The 19,802-nt window shown below is 41.3% G+C and overlaps 1 protein-coding gene across 1 annotated transcript in view; it reads right to left on the bottom strand.

The window, feature by feature from the left end:
* Nucleotides 1–19,802, bottom strand: part of ptpn4a (protein tyrosine phosphatase non-receptor type 4a) — an 81,026-nt gene that overhangs the window by 41,807 nt on the left and 19,417 nt on the right. The window contains exon 2 of the mRNA XM_039818215.1: nucleotides 3,929–4,083. Within this exon, the coding sequence (XP_039674149.1) occupies nucleotides 3,929–4,066 (138 nt within the window). The 5' untranslated portion in view covers nucleotides 4,067–4,083. The remainder of the gene's footprint in view (nucleotides 1–3,928; nucleotides 4,084–19,802) is intronic.

Here is a 19,802-nt window from a genome sequence, read left to right as displayed (position 1 = left end):
CTTCAGCACGACGGAAAAGAGAGGGGGGGGGGGGGGAGAGAGAAGAGAGAAAAAGATCAAGAGCAGGAAGCAGAGACGGAGAGAAATGTGCAGGGAGAACTGTAAAGAAAGAAAATGGAGAGAGACCCAGATTAAGAGAGACCCAGTGTAAGATAGCGATCCACAATAATGGCTAAAGAGATAATCCTGATTACCCATCCGTGAAGAGATCACCATGTATGATGCAAATTGAAGTTCACCGGCCTTTTGGTTGAATTACTGTGAATTCTTCCAAATTTGTTTTACGGTTCACGCGCAGAATTAGTAGCGCGGTCCTTTAGGTGATAGTCTCGTTTGGCCAGACCCTCCTCCAAAGCGCGCTGAAGGAGGGTCTGGCTACTCCACACAGCATTCGGGGATGGGAGGAAAAGGTGCTCTGGTTCATTTGGCATTTCTTTAAGACAATCACAATCGTCTTGGGCGGCACTAAACTCCGCACAGAGCCGCTGCAAAATAGTCGTGCGAGAGAAAAGTCAGATTGGACAGATAGTCTAGCTAGCTGTCTGGATTTACCCTGCAGAGATCTGAGGAGCAGTTACCCATAGTCCTCAGAAGTCCACCCGGAGTTTAGAATTCCAACACAAAGAAAGCGGATGGAAACGGAAAATACATGCATCCGGCGGAATTTCCTGCAGCACCGAAGCAATCCCAGAAGTGGAAGGCGAAGGATATAGACTAGTGACAGGAAGTGAGAAAGACATTCCAGCTACAAGCCAGGCCCCCAGGAAGAACACTGGGCTTTGAGGCAAATTGAAGATTCAAACGACTGAAAAAGACTTTTTCCCCATATACCAACACGGTCCATATACTTACACGGCAACAGAGATGTATGTACATCAGTGGATCACAACCCAGCATAAGGACTCGTTTCACAATCAGAATTTGATCCATTAGGTCCAGTAACATTTGGGAAGTCTAGAAGAGCTGCATGATTAAATCATTTTATCCCCATTTAAGTAAGAGCTGGAAGTAGCCGCAGAGGTCTCTGGTGCGGCTGCTTTATGGCTCCATTTTATACGCTCCATGGTGGCTTCATACGCCACTGAGCAGTTCTCATAGGAATGAACGGCGCTCCACCTCAAGCACTGTACCCAGTTCTTATAATACATCCATGTAGAGCTGGGCAATATATCGATATTATATCGATATCGTGATACGAGACTAGATATCGTCTTAGATTTTGGATATCGTAAAATCGTAATATGGCGTAAATGTCTTTTCCTGGTTTTAAAGGCTGTATTATAGTAAAGTGATGTCATTGTCTGAACTTACCAGACTGTTGTAACTGTTCTATTATTTGCCTTTACCCACTCAGTCATTATATCCACAAAACTGATGATTATTTATCAAAAATCTCATTGTGTAAATATTTTGTGAAAGCACCAATAGTCAACACTACAATATCGTTGCTGTATTGATAGAGGTATTTGGTTAAAAATATTGTGATATTTGATTTTCTCCATATCGCCAAGCCCTAAATCCATTCTTCAAGCTAGCTTGTGACAAAACCTCACACACTAACATGTTTTTTTTATTATTATTATTTATCTCGTCATCTGTTTTCTTTATTATTATTATTTATCTCGTCATCTGTTTTTTTTTTTTTTATTATTTATCTCGTCATGTTTTGTTTTTTTTTATTATTATTTATCTCGTCATCTGCTCCACTCTTACAATGAAAGAATGCAATGTTTTGACATAACCACTCTGAAGTAATAATGTGCATTTGTGTATTTCTCTGGAAGCATATGCATGCATACACATGTTCACATGCACTCCCAGTCACACGCTGTAACACCAACAGGATGTAATCTGTCAGAGGGGATGTTATTAGAGGAATTGTACTTTCTGACTCACAAAGGGGAATTTCCCTTCTCATACTGTCAGAAGTCTGATCAAACACACAGTGACAGAGAAAGAAACCAGGAAATGTGTTGTCGCATGAAGTAACTGTAACTGTAATGTCAGTCACAAGCCAACTTGTCACCTGGCTTTGGGTAAAACATACCACACACTCTCATACTCACACACACTCAGACACGCAGAAACTCCCAGACACTCACAAAAGAAGAACAAGTGTGAGAAAAAGAAATTTTAACCATTAAAAAGGGAACAACCACCTAAATGAAGAATTCTAGGAAAGTTCAATCAATATAAATGAGCTACTCTCTCTCGAAGCCAGAAACCAGAGAAGTAGATCTCTTGGATTTGAGAGGTTTAATGTTTACTAAATATTTTTGGACTCAGACCATAGGTATAACATGTAGCAATTTTGAAAATGGGCATCGTTCACAATATAACAGAAAGAAATACAGTGTGGGATGCTTTTTAAATGTCTGTCTTTCCCACCAACTCTCAAATGAATTTGAGGTGGGGAAATTTACAGTAATGGCACAAGTGGAGGGTTGTGAGAGGGAGGAGGGGGCACAGAATTGGTGCTCTCATTTCTTGTTTTTCTTTTTTTTGGGGTGGGGGGGGGGGGTTGCTTGGGTTAATGTGCACTCGCTTGATAACTTAATAATAATGTACACTCGCTTGATGACTTAATAAATATCCCTGTATTGGGTTTTTTGGTATCACAAAAATTCAAACAGGTGATGTTTATTTGTTTTCATCAACCAGGTTGAAGTAAATCTATGGGTTTCTCAACCCCACCCCCCCTCAGAAAAGATTTACTGGGGGGGGATGTAGACAGGAGGTATAATGTTGCCTTGGTGTCAGTTAGTTACGGTTAGTTACAACTTAAGCCATGTTGGGGCTTTTTCTGCCTATATTTGTTTACATTTTGGTAAATTGACATCATTGGAAGTATGCGAATTAGCAACGTAGCCATGGATGTGGTTTATATTCAGTATGTCATCAATATAAAAATGTGTGTGTCATGTCTGTGTGTTCAGGTTTGACGGAGTTAAGACTCCAAGAAGGAGAACGAATTCTGATGCCTCGTGTCTCACCCCTAGGGAGGTGCGCTTCACAGTTTGAATACATCCATTCTTATGTCAGACCTATAGGGTAATAAGCGTTTTCTCCAAGTTGCCATATCTTTTTATTAAAAAGGTCCCATAGCATGAAACTTTTACTTTATGAGTTTTTTTAACATAAATATGAGTTCCCCCAGCCTGCCTTTGGTCCCCCAGAGACTAGAAATGGTGATAGGTGTAAACCGAGCCCTGGGTATCCTGCTCTGCCTTTGAGAAAATGAAAGCTCAGATGGGCCGATCTGGAATCTTCTCCTTATGAGGTCATAAGGAGCAAGGTTACCTCCCCTTTCTCTGCTTTGTACGCCCAGAGAATTTGGCCCACCCATGAGAAAGAGAGAGGCATCATGGCTTTGTGGCAGTTGGTCAAGGCCACACCCCTACCCTCCACCTTGCCCCCCCTCTCCTCCTCAATAGCTACAGACACAGAAATGGCACATCATAATGAAAGCTCATTGTGGGACTGGCTCTAGTGGCTGTAATTCTGCACCAAGGATGAATATCGAGAAAAGAGACTTCAGATACAGTATTAGGGGACCACTAAGGTCTATATAAAAGAGACTTCAGATACAGTATTAGGGGACCACTAAGGTCTATATAAAAGAGACTTCAGATACAGTATTAGGGGACCACTAAGGTCTATATAAAAGAGACTTCAGATACAGTATTAGGGGACCACTAAGGTCTATATAAAAGAGACTTCAGATACAGTATTAGGGGACCACTAAGGTCTATATAAAAGAGACTTCAGATACAGTATTAGGGGACCACTAAGGTCTATATAAAAGAGACTTCAGATACAGTATTAGGGGACCACTGAGGCCTATATAAAAGCATCCAAAAAGCACCATGTCATGGGAGCTTTAAAATCTAAAGCAAGACACTTGTAGACCAGGGAGAGCAGTACTTACGCAGACTTTGAACGTCTGGACAGTGTTGTCCAGCAGCAGTACGCTGCACACAACCTGTGTGTGCTGTCTGTCTCGCTCCACCTCCGTCGCCCGGACATTGTAGGATCTGCCAGCAGGCAAGTGGAAGCGCGCGCTCATCACGCTCCTACCAGGGTCTGCAACAACCAGAACACAGAGCAGAGAGGAGAAAATGATGAGTGAGAGAAACTTGAGGTGAAACCGCAAAAAAAAAAAAAAGACAGGAAAAGAAAAGTATCAAAGAAAATCATATCAATGCTTGAAATGTACACATGCTTTATGACAACTTAGGTGTGCTAAAGTACGAAAGATCCCCCTCAATCCATCTCCAAAAAAAACCAAACAGAATAAGCCAATGTACAGTTCAACATCATGTATTTTTCTCCCCACTACCTTAGTGAAGACAGCGGCACAGCGAGGCAAGCCTGTACAAGCATGGCGAAGCAGCAAAGGCTGACTGCTTCACGAGAAAAGAATGTCAATGAGTAGGCAAGCAGCAGATTCCCTACCAGGCGATGTGGAAACTACACAGCAGCCGAGCACTAAATCACTCACAAGCTACTATAAAACCAAATGAAATGAGAAAAAAAATAACTTGGAAAAAAAAGAGCTTAAAATGCTTGCAATCCTGCACGTTTCATTATGCCAAAATGGGACTCTGATCGTAAAAAAAAAAAAGGAATACTGTGAAACTAACAATCAGGATATCTCTTCCTTTCAGCTGCCTTGTTTGAACTATTTAAATTTTCACTGCATTCTAATCGCGACTTCACACGCGTGACTTTCATCTACTCAGAAGGGAATGGCATCAATACTTAATGCTCAATAATTTAATGATTTCGTCGGTCTGGAGTGGCTCAAGTGATTGGTTGGTAAATGATGGCGGTGCAAACAGCGGCAGAGGGTGCCCTGTCTGCTTATTAGTGGGGACAAAATAACAATAATTTGATCTGAAGCTGCTCCATTTACAACACACCAAAGCCCCTTATTACGGAGGCCACGTCTGACTGCTTTCCTTGTCTCCGTAGATTGGTCGCATGTGGCTTGAGTCCAAGTTAACACAGATAAAAAAAAAGGCCTCTTATACTTTGCAGTATATCTTCCCTCTGCACCATAAGAATGATTTTTTTTAACCCAAAAATTTATGAACTTTAATTACAGCCTATCCTACTGACTTATTTCCCGATTTTGGCTTATCACACTTATATTGGTATTATAATCATTTATTGTGTATTAACATTTAACATTGAATTGGGTGTTTTTTTTTTTTTTTTAAACATATTTTATTAATTCCTTAAAAAGGAATAGTAGTTTACTGCGCCTGGCCAATAGTCCAGCACATAACCCACCGTAAGAACCGTGTTGTGTTGTTTTTACACGTCGTTTTTTTTTGTATGGATTAAAGAAACGGGACATCACCTGGGTGCTGATAGGCAGGTTTTGTTTCCTCTGAACCGAGTCAGGCTAGCCGTTTCCTCCTGTTCCCAGTCTTTGTGCTAAGCTAACAGGCTAGCTGGCTATTTCTATGTAGCGTGCGGAGATGAGAGTGATAGCTCATCTAACTCTCAGCAAGACAGCGAAGGAGCGTACTTTGCTAAATGTTACCACAACTCCTTTGGAATGACTTATGTACAGTTACGTTTAGGCGAGCAATCACAATTTGCGGTTGTCTTACATGCATATTGTCTTATATTTAGTGTCATATTTGATAATAAAATGCACTACTCAACAGTTACAATTAACATTGGCCACCATGTTCTGACCTGAGCGGCCACGCGTATGCGCTAAGAGTTTCACGTTCCAGCAAGCTCTTTCTGTTTTTGTGTAGTTACAGCAGTGTTTTCATTTCTCTTTTTTTTTTTGTTGGGTAACATATGCCATTGCAGTGGGATTTGTGCCCTTCCGGTCTGCCTCTTGTTTTTGTTTTTACCCTTTGGTGATCTGTCTTGACAGGAGACATAATAACCCCATAAGGGTCATGGCCCCGTCATCAAGAGCTGCTGTATTTGAAACGATGGCTCTGTGTGAGCGTGTGAGTGCGTGTGTGCGTGTGTGTGTGTGTGTGTGTGTGTGTGTGTGTGTGTGTGTGTGTGTGTGTGTGTGTGTGTGTGTGTGTATATATATATATGGCATATATGGAGGGCCCTCTGTGTGTCTGAGCTGCATGTCACTACACATCAGCACAAACCCCAACGGCCAAGGGCAGATGGTGTGCACACTGAACGCACAAACGCACATACAAATGTATAGTTGAGGCCGCCAATAATAACCGCCCGCCGCCTTGTCACCTCCAGGTACTCAAGCTCCACTTTACACCTTTAACACCTGGTTTCGATATGCACAGTAAACAGTGTATTGTATATGTTGCGTGATTGCATCTTAAGCCAGTTATTCTCACAAAGCTAAATACGAAGGGGGAATCTCAAGCACAGAAAATACAGAAACTGTCCTACACTTCTGAAGCAGGGTCATATGATGGGAGGGAAACACGGGACATCCATCATGGATATTTGTGTATCTTAGAAAAGATGAATATTCATAATTGTTAAACATGAACGTGTTTTTAACATATCTTTAAAATCAAGATAAGTTGTATGACTAAGGGGAATACTTCTTATCTTCTGGAAACGGTTCTATCATGTCACCTGGGGCTCTATATCAGAAAGTAATCTCAGTCTGTGCTTGGAGAACACACGTTTTGTTTTCCGCGTTTACACACACACTGCCGCATCTCTCCTGAAATTAACTCCTCCCCCCACTAACGTCAGAAGAAAGTCTCACACTGTTATGGAATCCAGTACTAGCCTTCACAGGAAAAGAGCAGAGGTGTTACATCACACATCACAGATAGCTGATGATTGAAATGATAGCTGGTGTTGTCATTTGGTAACTGTACTGATCACAACACGGGATGAATCCGTCTGAGTCTTACTCAGTGCTTTAACACCTGCGCTAACAATTTCCTGGGAAAAGCCCTGGCCTGTGTAACAAACCGGGGGCGTGGAGTTTGAAAGATGCAGGCATTTATCCGGCGGAGAGGCTCTAACAAAGAGATGATAACTGATATCCGACAAATGCATGCAAGCACACAGGCAAACTGCACATGCACACTGATGCCAGCCGCGACAACCTCAGCCTGGAAAAACCGAGCAAATGGACCAGCGAGACAAGCGGAGAGGAGCGCAGAGATCAAGTCACAAAGCACGGAGGTCTTCCAATCAGATGCTCCTCGATGTGCCCAGATCCAGGTTAAAAATAAAAAAAAGGTGACCGAGCCTTTGCAGTGGCTGCTCCAAACTTCTTGAATAGTTTACCTATTCATATTACTGCTAATTAACACCGACTGCGGAACGTCCGCGGATCCGCTCCGGAACGGCGGCGGGGTCAATAGGTTTCCATTAAAGTCAATGTGTGTATTTCCACTGACTGCGGAGCGGCTGTGTTCCAACGATCCGCAGCCCTCCGGAGCAGATACGCAGAGCTAGGGCTGGGCGATACGGAGAAAATCAGATATCACGATATTCTTCACCAAATACCTCGATATCGATATTGCGGCGATATTCTAGGGGTTGACAATTGGTGCTCTAACAAAGTACAGTACAGGCCAAAAGTTTGGACACACCTTCTCATTCAATGTGTTCCTTTATTTTCATGACTATTTACATTGTAGATTCTCACTAAAGGCATCAAAACTATGAATGAACACATTTGGAATGATGTACTTAACAAAAAAAGTGTGAAATAACTGAAAACGTGTCTTATATTTTAGATTCTTCAAAGTAGCCACCCTTTGCTTTTTTTGATAGCGCTGCAAACCCTTGGTGTTCTCTTCTCGACACGCAGCGGAGCCGACACGCAGACGTTCCGCAGTTGGCGGAAATGAGGAGTGAGAACATCTCGGACCGTTGAAACATTCAAGTCCTTGCTGAAGACCCGCTACTATTCGTTGGCTTTCAATTCAAGTTCAACTTTGACAACTTGTCCTTGTCGGTTATTTTGTATTGTGTATTGTTTGTGTATATTATCATTTGGGTTTTTTTGAGCTTGTTAAGCACTTTGGTCAACTATGGTTGTTTTTAAACGTGCTGTATAAATAAAATTGGACTGAACTGAACCGAAGTCATGCAGAAAGAAGTAAGGAAGGAAGGGAGGACAGAGGGAGGGAGGGCTCTTCTATCACTGGCTCCCACTGTGGAACAGCTACAGGATACACAGATGATGATGTCTGACACATGGACACAGGATGCCTTGCCTTCCCTGCTCTCTTCCTGTCCTAACATTTTCCTGCCATCCAGCTGAAGACAATTCAAAGACCGCACGCAGTACTGGATCATCTCTGTGGTGTGCAATCATTTCTCACAATCTCCCCCCCCCCCCCTCAATAACACCTCTGTATGGGACTTTAAATGACCTGAATTCCAAAACAAAATCCTGGATATAAGCATCGTTTGAAAGCACTAATGGCAAATATTTTCACAATGTTACCAATGTTTTCTGTAAGATATACGGTATATAAGATATATCGTAAGCCGGCAGCAAACTCAACTTTGGGGCAGTGGTGGCCTAAAGGTTAGAGAAGCGATCTTGTGACCTGGGAGGTCGTCGGTTCAATCCCCAGACCGACAGTATAAAAATATCTGGGTGGGGAAAAGCGAAAGAGCAGCGCTTGTCCCTCCCTCATTACCACCACTGAGGTGCCCTTGAGCAAGGCCCTTAACCCTAAACGCTCCTGTAAAAGAGAGGCTTCCTCTCAGTGAACCTTCCCTGAATAATTAAAAAGGTAAAAAAATAAAATTAAAATAAAATAAAAGTATCAGTGTACACATCAACAAGCAAACGTTGAGGTATAGGCCTATTATTTGTTGCTCAGCTATAGTCTGCTGCTTTAGTGCAATGTACTGTTTGCTCAGCTCTTTCTACATCATAACATCATTGTTTTCTCATTTATACTGTTTTGCTGTATTTTGTTCCCATTGTCTTATTTTCAGTTCTGTTCTACTCTAGGATATTCTTCTCTATTGTATACTTTTTATATATATTTTCTTCTTTTTTTTTTTTTTTTTTTTTTTTATAAATTCTACTCAATTCTATTCTCAACGTTCTATCATTTTCTGCTCCGCTGTGTTTATTTTCAGTTTTGCTCTGCTAAGCTGGACAGGGCAGCCACCCTCCCCTGAGATAAGCCTCCGGAACTCCGGAAGCACGCTACCATTATTGCTTCCTGTAGTCAGCAGAGCTTACAAACAGCCAGGAGTGTGCGTGTGTATGGGTGTGTGTGTGTGCCTTGACCCTAAAGCTTCCCTCAGTGGTGGGCTCCTCTGGCTCTCTTAGCTTATTGCAAACACAGACGGTCCTGGAGCCTTCCCGTCTGTACACAGGAATACACATTAACACGCACGTACATACAAACAGAGACCCACATGTTACCAAACATCAAAATCGGGTTGTGAATAGCGCCACTGAATCACAATACATACTTGCATGCAAAAACACAGAAACGCATTAATAAAAGTTATCTGAACATTACCTGCTGAACTATGATTCTCCCCATATTTCTTATTTTAGTTAAAGTTACACAACAGGCAACGTCCCCTCCCAGTTCGATTATGGGGTGTGATTCAGGGATGATGGATGGCGGAGTCACAGTAACAGTGTTATGGTCAACTACCTCTATTTTGTACATACTCTGCTGTCTGACACACTTTGCTGTTGGTTTAAAGTCTAGTCCGCAATGCTGGGGTCCCACCAGGTTTCTCCCCGTCTGCCATGGCTATTCACCGAGTCTCCCTTCCAGACCAGCGGCGTGTCAGTGAGGGAGTAAGTAGCGGGTAGTGGGGGAAAAAAAAATCAAGCTGTGGCAAGAGCATGAAGCCCCATCCATTTCTATTCATAGCCCCAATTTCTTCAAATGTCGGTCCCCTTTCTGTTGTATTGCTTTAAAACAATCGATATAAGAGGCTTGCAGTTAGGGATCCCAAAGGAATGATACATCACCGCTCCACAGTGTTTGATAAAGCGGAAACTAGGCCACAGACGAACAGGTGGTCAATTACAGATGTGTGCGCCGCCTGTGTGTGTGTGTGTGTGTGTGTGTGTGTGTGTGTGTGTGTGTGTGTGTGTGTGTGTGTGTGTGTGTGTGTGTGTGTGTGTGTGTGTGTAGACAGCTTGTGACTGCTCTTGAGTTTTTATTATAAAGCCCTAATAGACATTTCTCGCTTTCTGCGTACAATATTTAAAAAAGGAACTTATAAATGAAACATGCACAACTACACATAACATACTGTATATCTCTGCATTGGCATGACATGACACGGACTCAAACCTGACCTGACCCAATTATATTTTAGTAATTCTGTCTTAAAAAAAAAAAGAAAAAAAAGAGAGGTATTAGAAGCTAGGAAGGCCAGTATCTGGTCTAAGCATGGAAGAAGAAAAACAGACTTCCTGTTCCAGCTCTGGCTTTCCTTTGTACTCACACTTCCCCTTTCTACGCCTCCCTTTTTTGGACCCCTACGCACGCACTCATTGGAACATCGCCTACTTCTCGCCATCCTTTTTGGTGTCGCACCCCCTTTTTTCCCCCTCCACCTACCATCCTCCTCCCACATCCACATAAGACCACCCCCGCCCCCATGATCCCTTTAATTCTACTTATTTTATGTAGGGCAACAACAGCAGCAGACAGAGTGTTGTTTCATGTCTGCGTGTATGTGTGTGTGTGCATGTGTGTGTAACTGACAGATTCAAACAAAGCATTTCAAATGTGTCTGTGTGGTGGAGGTGGGGGGTGCCTGGGAAGTTGTAGCTTGAAGAATGTGGGCAGTGAATGACCCCTGACCTCCTTTAGGGATAGCCATATGTGGCCCTGGCGGATGGTAAAGTCATACAGTGCAGCTTGTAACCTGATTGCTAAGAAGAGAGAAGACATTTTTTTTTTTTTAAGAAAATTCTGATTTTATGTCAATGTTGCAGTCAAAATGTTTGTCTTGGTCTACAGCCAAACCAGCACATGCATAAAAAAAGGCCAAAACTAGCAGTCAGATGCAATAAAAAGGGTTGTGGGGTATGAGGATTTTGCAGAATGACAACCTCACATTTCCATCACTGTGAAACCGAAGGTGTAGAGAATATATATGCCATATATCCCAAACACAACTGACATTAGGGTTACTCTACACTTGCATTGCAGTGGTCCATTAGAGCTACTTTCCGAGCTACTTCTTGCCTCAAGTTTAAATTACTGCACATCAATTAAAAGGTGCTGTAGGTAGGATTGCGAAGATCTAGGACTCAGCCAAAAAAAATTGAACATCGACAACTTCTCAGTCCCTCCCCCCTTTCCGCTAAAGCCCTAAAACTTGTCTCCTAAGCCCCTCCACCCACAAGAGAGAATGAATGCGTGTGCATGAGCAGTAATTGACACTCAGTTACACACCCGCCCCCTGGCCCTGATTGGTGCATCTGAACAGGGAGCGGTGGATTTTTGCAAATCGCACTACAGGCTGAAGGTGGTGCCAGAGGAGCTGGATTTTTTTTATATTACATAATTCATGTAGTTCTACTGGAACATAGGGTCAGTTTCAGCAAATATGACAGAAAGTTAGTTTTATAAGTTTTACCTACTGCACCTTTAAGTGGTTTAGAAAGCGTGGCTCAAGTTTTAAAAAGAGCCAGCGTAAATAAGTCAATTGTACTTATATTTAATAATAATAATAATAATAATAATAATAATAATAATAATAATAATTATTATTATTATTATTATTATTATGAGAGAGATTTTCAATTTCTCATTTTGGTCTCAAATTCATCACAATTCTGAGTTGCAAACGTCTGCAAACCTCTGCTTGAACTTCACTGAACCCTTATGGAATACACCTCTATAAGTGCATAAATGAAAAACCTGAGTCAGCCTGCCCGCCTGCATGGATTAGAAAAACTAGACCGTCCAATTAAGTTCTCAACTGCTTACAGCCCTTTGTTTTTCATTTCAACGTAATGATAACTTGCTACAACAGGGCAAAGTAAAGCAGTAACATTCACGTTTCTGTCATTAGCTGAAGGAACGACACAAAAGAGCCACAGACAACCCACATTAGCGTTCTAGCTATAAAAAAAAAAAAGAAAAAAAACGACGACAGCCTCATGTCTTATTTCATACTAAATCTGAAAGTCACTTTGACAACAATTTCTGACTGCAAAAAGGAACAACTTGTCAGTTGGACTCCATTTCGGTGATAAAATGGAAACAAAACCATGTGTGTTTACAATGAAAACTGTGTTTGTGCATTTGTTCCGTTTTGCAACGAATGTGCAAAATGAGACAAGAAAGTTGCGTCTGTGAGACAGCCAGTCAGTATGTCCTGTGTGAAACTGCAGCTTCTGATTGTGACGTCTGTCCTCTTATACATGTATTTTTGTTGTAGTTGTTAGTTAACTGCTGCTGCTTTTTGTTTTTTTTAAGTAATGATATTATCTAGCCCTGGTATTAGGTTACTATCAATTTAAAGAATAATGTTTTGTAATGCTAGCAACTCAAAATGGATTAAAAAAATAAAGTCTCAATGACCTTATTTGCATTTTTCTGAACAGTTTGTACAAGACCGTAGTAAAAGATATAAAGGTTTCTTTTTCTCTTCATTTAAATTGTCATGTTTACCTGTAGCACAACTTTTCCAACCGAGCCACCTTACTTACTGTATCATAAAAAATCTAAATCCTTAACTTGTGGGACTGTTCATGTATTTGCTAGTGAAGCTAAAAGCTTGGATTACCTTTATTAGCTCTTAAGATTCTTATTTCGCTTACATCCGGGTTGATTTACAGAGGGCCAATGCATGTAAAATACACAAGTAAACATTATCCAAGTGAATGCCACAAGGGTCAAACCAGGTAAGTCAATTATTTTTTTAAAAAGGCAGGCAATATGGATTACAGCATATGTTATTTCAGCTTGTTTGTTTCTATCATGTTAAAAGAAAGAAATGCACTTTATTTGACATATGAAAACAAGTGTGAAAACAAGGATATTTACCCTTAATTAGAGGCAATATAGCAGTAAGAAAAATGAACGGCATGTTTATTTTTACCCATAACGATGACTTTGTTATCATCAGAACCTTTATCTTTTTCATAGCAGAAAAAGCACAGGTGGAACTAATAACATTAACATCAGTTACGCCTGTGTTTGACAAGGCAGCATGTCTCTTGTGAAAGAAGTCGGCAAAACCAGAGATGTTAAAGTATAGCTGCCTTAGAATAAACAGTCCAGTACAATCACACACATTTTTGAGCCAACCAGTGTGTACTAATTTTCTGAAATTCAAAAATAAAATAAAAAAAACGGGTGTCAGATCTAATTTTGACTGGACCACAACATGAGAGAAGCCCTACTGATAACGGCTTTTCTATTCCCTTGTTTTTCCCTCTCCTCCTGTCTGTATTTATGCCATTATGCAAATTATAATCATCAGTGCCAGGGAGAAGCCATTCACACACACACACACACACACACACACACACACACACACACACACACACACACACACACACACACACACACACACACACACACACACACACACACACACACACACACACACACACACACACACACACACACACACACACACACACCAAAGATTCCTACTGAATCAAAGATAGCGATAATGGAGATACAGGCGTTTTCAGCATAGCTCTTTTCAGCTCATTCTGGTCAATGTCACTACTGCACTTAATCTAGATGCATCTAAAGCTGCAAAGATTAATTAAAAACCAATTAGTCAACTATTTAATTAATCGCCAAATATTTTTATAATCTATAAAATCGGTTTGAGTCAAAAATCCTCTGATTCCAGCTTCTTAAATGTGAATATTTTAGAGTTTTTCACTCCTCTGTGACAGTAAAGTGCATATCTTTGAATTGTGGACAAAACAAGACATTTGAGGACCTCATGTTGGGCTTTGGGAAACACTGATTGACATTTTCCCAAACAACTACTCGATTAAAAACGAAAATAAAACCGATTAATCAACAATGAAAATAATCGTTAGTTGCTGCTCTAGATATAGCCCTCACACCCGTCCTCTCACAATCATAATATCCACATCTACAGTACCTCTCCTCTCCCCTTGCCCTCATTAGCGTCTATGTTCTACTATGCTCCACTCTCATCTGATCCTCTATACGTCTTCTTGCACTTTTCTTCTCCTTCACACCTTCTGGTTAGCTAGATTTCTCTAATCACCTTGCTTCCCCCTTCTTGTTATGTCCCCTCATCCCTATAATCAAGCCTATTACAAGCATCTCGTTTCCATTTTCTACCTTTCCCATTCTTCATGAGTTGCCCCCCCCTCTCTCTCTCTCTCTCTTTCCCTCTTGACCTTGCTCACATGCATTTCCTGCCAAGGAGCAAAATTAAAAAAAAAAAGGCACACAAATATTTATTTTTCCCTGACACAGCTTCATAGTAGGGGTGTCACAGTACCACACAGATTAACTGCCACGTTAGTCGTGCTGCCAGTGGAAGAATATGGTACACGCCACATAGCAGAGCTTGCAAAATGGGGCTTTCTTTTGGTGACAATGCGAACGTTGTCAACATAACTCACTGGAAATCCAAAATACTTCCACACCGGCGACTTCAGTGAAAGAGGAGGGGGGTTCAAGTTCTGTCGATGGGTCTATGTAGCTAAGTTAGAGGAGGTCGACCGACTCGCTCAACACGTGTGTTGACGAACTGACCGAAGAGCCGGTTAATTAACCCAAGTAGTGTCACTGAACCGGGAGAATGAGCCGACTCACTCCTGTTTTTGTGCGTGTGCGTGTGTGTGTGTGTGTGTGTGTAGCTGGTCTTCTTCTGCTACGGTGTGTGTAGTAATCTAGCTCATTATCGCCTCCACAATGGTGGTAGAATCAGGAATCAGTCAGGAAATGGACTACCTCGAGCAGGCTACACGTGTGTGTTTTTTTTCCTATGGTTTTTTATTCGAAATTCAAGATTGTGACTTAATTTCGGTCGTGACACCCTTACTTCATAGCATCCATTCTTTTAGTCATACAGTTTTTAAGAGCAGAATGGTTTTTGAATTGCTAGCCTATTTGTCTCCATGTTGGAAGAAAGAAAGGTGCAAAACAATTGGTGTTTCTATAGGAGAAATGCACACAAGTAAAACACTGTTCTGGATATTCTAAGAAGTGGCAATAGTTACATTTACACACTTTTCCAACTATTTTCATGATTTACCCACTGTACAGAAAGTGGTTACAAATGGAGCTACAGGTGGACACGTTGGGGGAGAGGCGACTGCACAACCCTCTAAGCAATGGGACTTCCACAAAAACATAAGCCCCTGGCAACTACAACAGCTCAAATGGCTGAGGGTATTTCATTAGATGGTTTGCATGAGAGAATTCACAGTTTTGCGGTTCTCAAAATCGACAAGACGACAACATTCAGCTCACAGTTAAAGAATGGCAAAGCCTGTGGAAACTAGAGTCTTCTTAAAAGTTTCAAATAATTCTTTGAAATGATCCAAAACAGAGTAAGACATTCGCATACCAAACATGTGTGCTTATGAAAACACCCAGGAATGTGATATTTCCACTTAAGTGCTCAGCATATGTACCTCACTTCAATCTTAATATTCACTGGAGAAAGAAGACTGATTAGGTCAACAGCATTATGATCATAACTGATGTAAGCACCACAGAAACCACAGCGCACACACACACACACACACACACACACACACACACACACACACACACACACACACACACACACTTTGGAATTTACATATAGCACAAATGTCACTGTGGTGGCTGGCTAGCAGTGATGGAGAAAACCCACATTTTTAGGGTTTCCTGCTTTCAGCTAACACTGCAAGCAAATAGCTGCTCCTCCGTAAATTTGTGAACACAAAACACAACAAAAACAACGAATAGAAATTCAACTGACGTTTATTTTGTGGCGATATTTAGACGTTTATCTAGCACTACCACACATCCGTCTGGACGTAAACCACCAGATCCTGTTGTTCTGCCCCAGCAGCAGCAGTTTCATGTACCGTCCCTCTTTGACATCCAAAATGATTCATTTAGTGTTCCAAGTTGAGTCCTGGGAAGAATTCGACCAACAGTTGGACTATTACATCAAACAGTTGGTTTAATAAATGATTTAAATTAATAGCTCACAGACTGCTGCTTTGGCATTTCTCTGAATCATCAGTCACAAAGCTGGATTCTACCAAACAGGTAAGAACCCTGTAGCCAACTCCGCGGGCAGCACAGGTGACAGCTTTAATGAAGACATGGCACTTTCTAGATCAGGGATCTTCAACAGGGGGTGCGGGACCCCTATGGGGTCCTCCTCAGAGTCAATGCAGGGGGCTCCAAATTATTGTTCAAAAATAAAAATAAAAAGTCTGAACATGAATCCAAAATATTATTAGCAAATATAAATCCTAGGGCTGTGTATTGGCAAGAATCTGGCGATACGATACATATCACGATACATGGGTCACAAGTTAATATATTACAATATATTTCAATACTGTGCATAAGGCGATATATTTTGATTTTTTTTAAAGTATAATTTTAGAAAAACTAATATTTAAAAAAAAAGACATAATGTTCATAAAAGTCAAAAGAAGATTACTTTAGGTAAACAACTAAGTACACAGAAAATCAAACTGCCAGTTTGGGATTGTGGTTCACAGGTTCTTAGTGAGCACATTTTTATGTGCTAAAGTAGGCCATAGCTACATTGTTAGCTTCTAGCAAAAAGTCAGGCACTGTTAGGCACGGTTAGGCACAGTTAGGCACAGTTAGGCACAGTTAGGCACAGTTAGGCACAGTTAGGCACTGCTAGGCACTGCTAGGCAAGGACATTAGTGGTGCGTCTCAGCATAGCCATCTAGCGGTAGGGGGGTTTGAACACAACATTAACGTGAACCACTGTCTTACATGAATATTTTTGAACGTAAAAAAAATAATAATCGATATTGCCTTTTTGAAAATCGATACAGTATTGCAAAATAGTATATCGCGATATTCAAGTGTATCGATTTTTTCTTACACCCGTAATAAATCCCAACTGCTAACTGGCCTATAGGTAAGGTAGTCACTAAGGTAGCCATCCGGAGACAGTGTTCCTCCTAATGACTCACTGTGACTCATTTATGTATTAAAACATGATTTAAAAAAAACATGCCAACAATTATTAAGCTATTTGAATAGCTTAGTATTCTATGCACTAAAAAAGGTATGTGTAAAGGCTTTAGGCCGCCCTACACGTTATTGTAGGCCCAGTTTATTAAGCAACTACATTTTATAAAATATATGTAGTAGGGGGCCCCTGCTCCGTCTCTCTTTCAGTTGAGGGGTCCTTGCCTTAAAACACGTTGAAGACCCCTGTTCTGGATGCATTTGCTACAGGGCTTTTATACTACTTTATTTAATTGAAGTTTCAACAAGCAACAGAAAAAAGCAAAGTAACTTAAAAAGACTTCCCCTGGACTAATGGATTAGTTGGAAAAGAATACAATAAATATCTGGGCTTGTCAGAGTGTATTTTTTATTTATGTAAAACGTATAGGCCATTATCTACCACCACTGCAATGTAGTGGCAAAAAAATGAAAGGAATTTCAAATGAAAAAGCTAAACATGAAAGGGGTAGGACAGTGACACACACACACTGACTGACTGAGTGTGTGTGTGTGTGTGTGTGTGTGTGTGTGTGTGTGTGTGTGTGTGTGTGTGTGTGTGTGTGTGTGTGTGTGTGTGTGTGTGTGTGTGTGTGTGTGTGTGTGTGTGTGTGTGTGTGTGTGTGTGTGTGTGTGTGTGTGTGTGTGTGTGTGTGTGTTGAGTACTAGCTAGGATGGGAGTGTAGATTAGATACTAATATTCAGCAGCCTTGAAAACATAGGCCATGGTTGTCAGATTCAGCTCCATCCCAGCTATGGCATGTAACCTGACTGTGGGACACAAGTGGTGTTTCCTTTACTTAAAAGTCAAAGAATATAGTATAATATATATAATATAATATATATATTTTTGTGTGTGTGTGTGTGTGTGTGTGTGTGTGTGTGTGTGTGTGTGTGTGTGTGTGTGTGTGTGTGTGTGACACACACACACACGATTAAAGCAGCACATTCCCCTGATTTTTCCTTTCCTGCCGACGCTGGCACCTTTAAACGTTACCAGGGGTCGTGTTCTGACCACGCAGCAAATTTCCACCTGCATCCACCTCAACCCTGCACATTCCTGCCCCACCAGCAGGGAGGCCAGGTGTTCTGCACCAAGCACACACACACCCCCCGCGGCTCGGCAGAAGTGCTGCAATAGGCTAGGTTAGCGGCATAACAACTCAGCTACACGGCTTTATTTTCTAGTAACATGTATTTAGACCTTTGACCATTTCTGGGCAAGTATAGTGACTAGTTGAGGGGATGTACGTAAGATGAATCAATAAGAAACTAACTTTGACATTTGCCCTCTTTCACCACTCCGACGCACAGTTCAGTGCTTCTTTCATTAGCCCTCCCTTTGTATCTGCAGTAGTATGGTGTTATTCTTCAGATAAAAGATCTATCTGGATGGTATCAATTCTTTAAGCGCCACTCTCAGCAAGTGTGTCTTTAACAGAGTGCAGGATCAATAAGCAGTAAGTTAATCAGCCTCTCATCATTGGAGTGTAACAGCTCCCTTTACACCGCACACGCCGTAAAGAACAAACGACGCACACATACGCACAAGAACAGCGCATACATATTCATGTGTGCGGGAGAGCTGATCTCGGCTCTTTTGCATCTCAATTGTTCACGCTTAATACGAACCGTTTGTGCATGTGTGAATACCTACAGTAACCTAGGTGATCCGGCAACCTACTAGAAAGATCCTACTGGAAAATTCTCCGCACCCAAGTCTGTTGAAAGCTTAAAAACAAATATCTATATTTGGTTTGAAATTCGGACGTTTGAATGCAGTTTTTGCAAGTGTATAATGTACTCTAGCTTTAAGGATTTTCACACGACGAGCTTGCTCTGTGGTCTTTGTCAAACTAGGTCAAAGTTTAACGTCTGAGCATCAGGGCGCTGGGATTTTCTTCAGCAGTTGCTGAGTGGAGGCGTCAACACTCCAAACATTCAAAATAAAAATGGAATTATGCAGCTTTGCACTTTGACGCTGATCATGTGAAAGCAGCTCTAGCTTTTCCCCGAATGCACCAAGGCCCTCATACAGGTCTTACAATGAAATAACCTGCTTACCAATGAAGTATGACACCATTCTAACACAGCATACTAATTATTTGAATAGTAGAGTCAATCAACTCAGTGTTAAAGGGGAACTTTGCTTATTTTAAATTATTCAAAACAGGTTATTCCCATGGTCTAAGCATCTAAGACAGTCCAAAAATATTAGTAAACATGAACAACTCTCTCCAAAATCAACATGACATCATGACTTTGTGTAAACATACACGCCACTTTCCTAAAGCCAAATGGCGGGTTATCTTACAGCAGATGTACACATACACACCACGTGGCGTCTTATCGCGAGAACAACGTCACCCGCGTGTATTAAAAAAAAAAAAAAGGTTGGGTTTAGGAAAAGAACATTGGGAAAGGCTTTAGTAACACAAGAAAACGACTACCACACGACGGTGACCAACGTCACACGCTTAGGAAAACAAACGGTTGGGTTTAGGAACGAAACATTGGGGAAGGCTTTAAAAAAAAACGTATTTTTTTTTAAAAAAAATTTTAACGGTTGATAAACGCCACACGCGGGACGCGATCCCGGCTCTCCTGGGGGAAAGTCCTGCGTTTTACCCATCCGCGGACTTCCGTCCT

This window comes from Perca fluviatilis, chromosome 12, assembly GCF_010015445.1.
Source record: "Perca fluviatilis chromosome 12, GENO_Pfluv_1.0, whole genome shotgun sequence".
NCBI lineage: Eukaryota > Metazoa > Chordata > Actinopteri > Perciformes > Percidae > Perca > Perca fluviatilis.
This window is presented reverse-complemented; position numbering and strand designations above follow the sequence as displayed.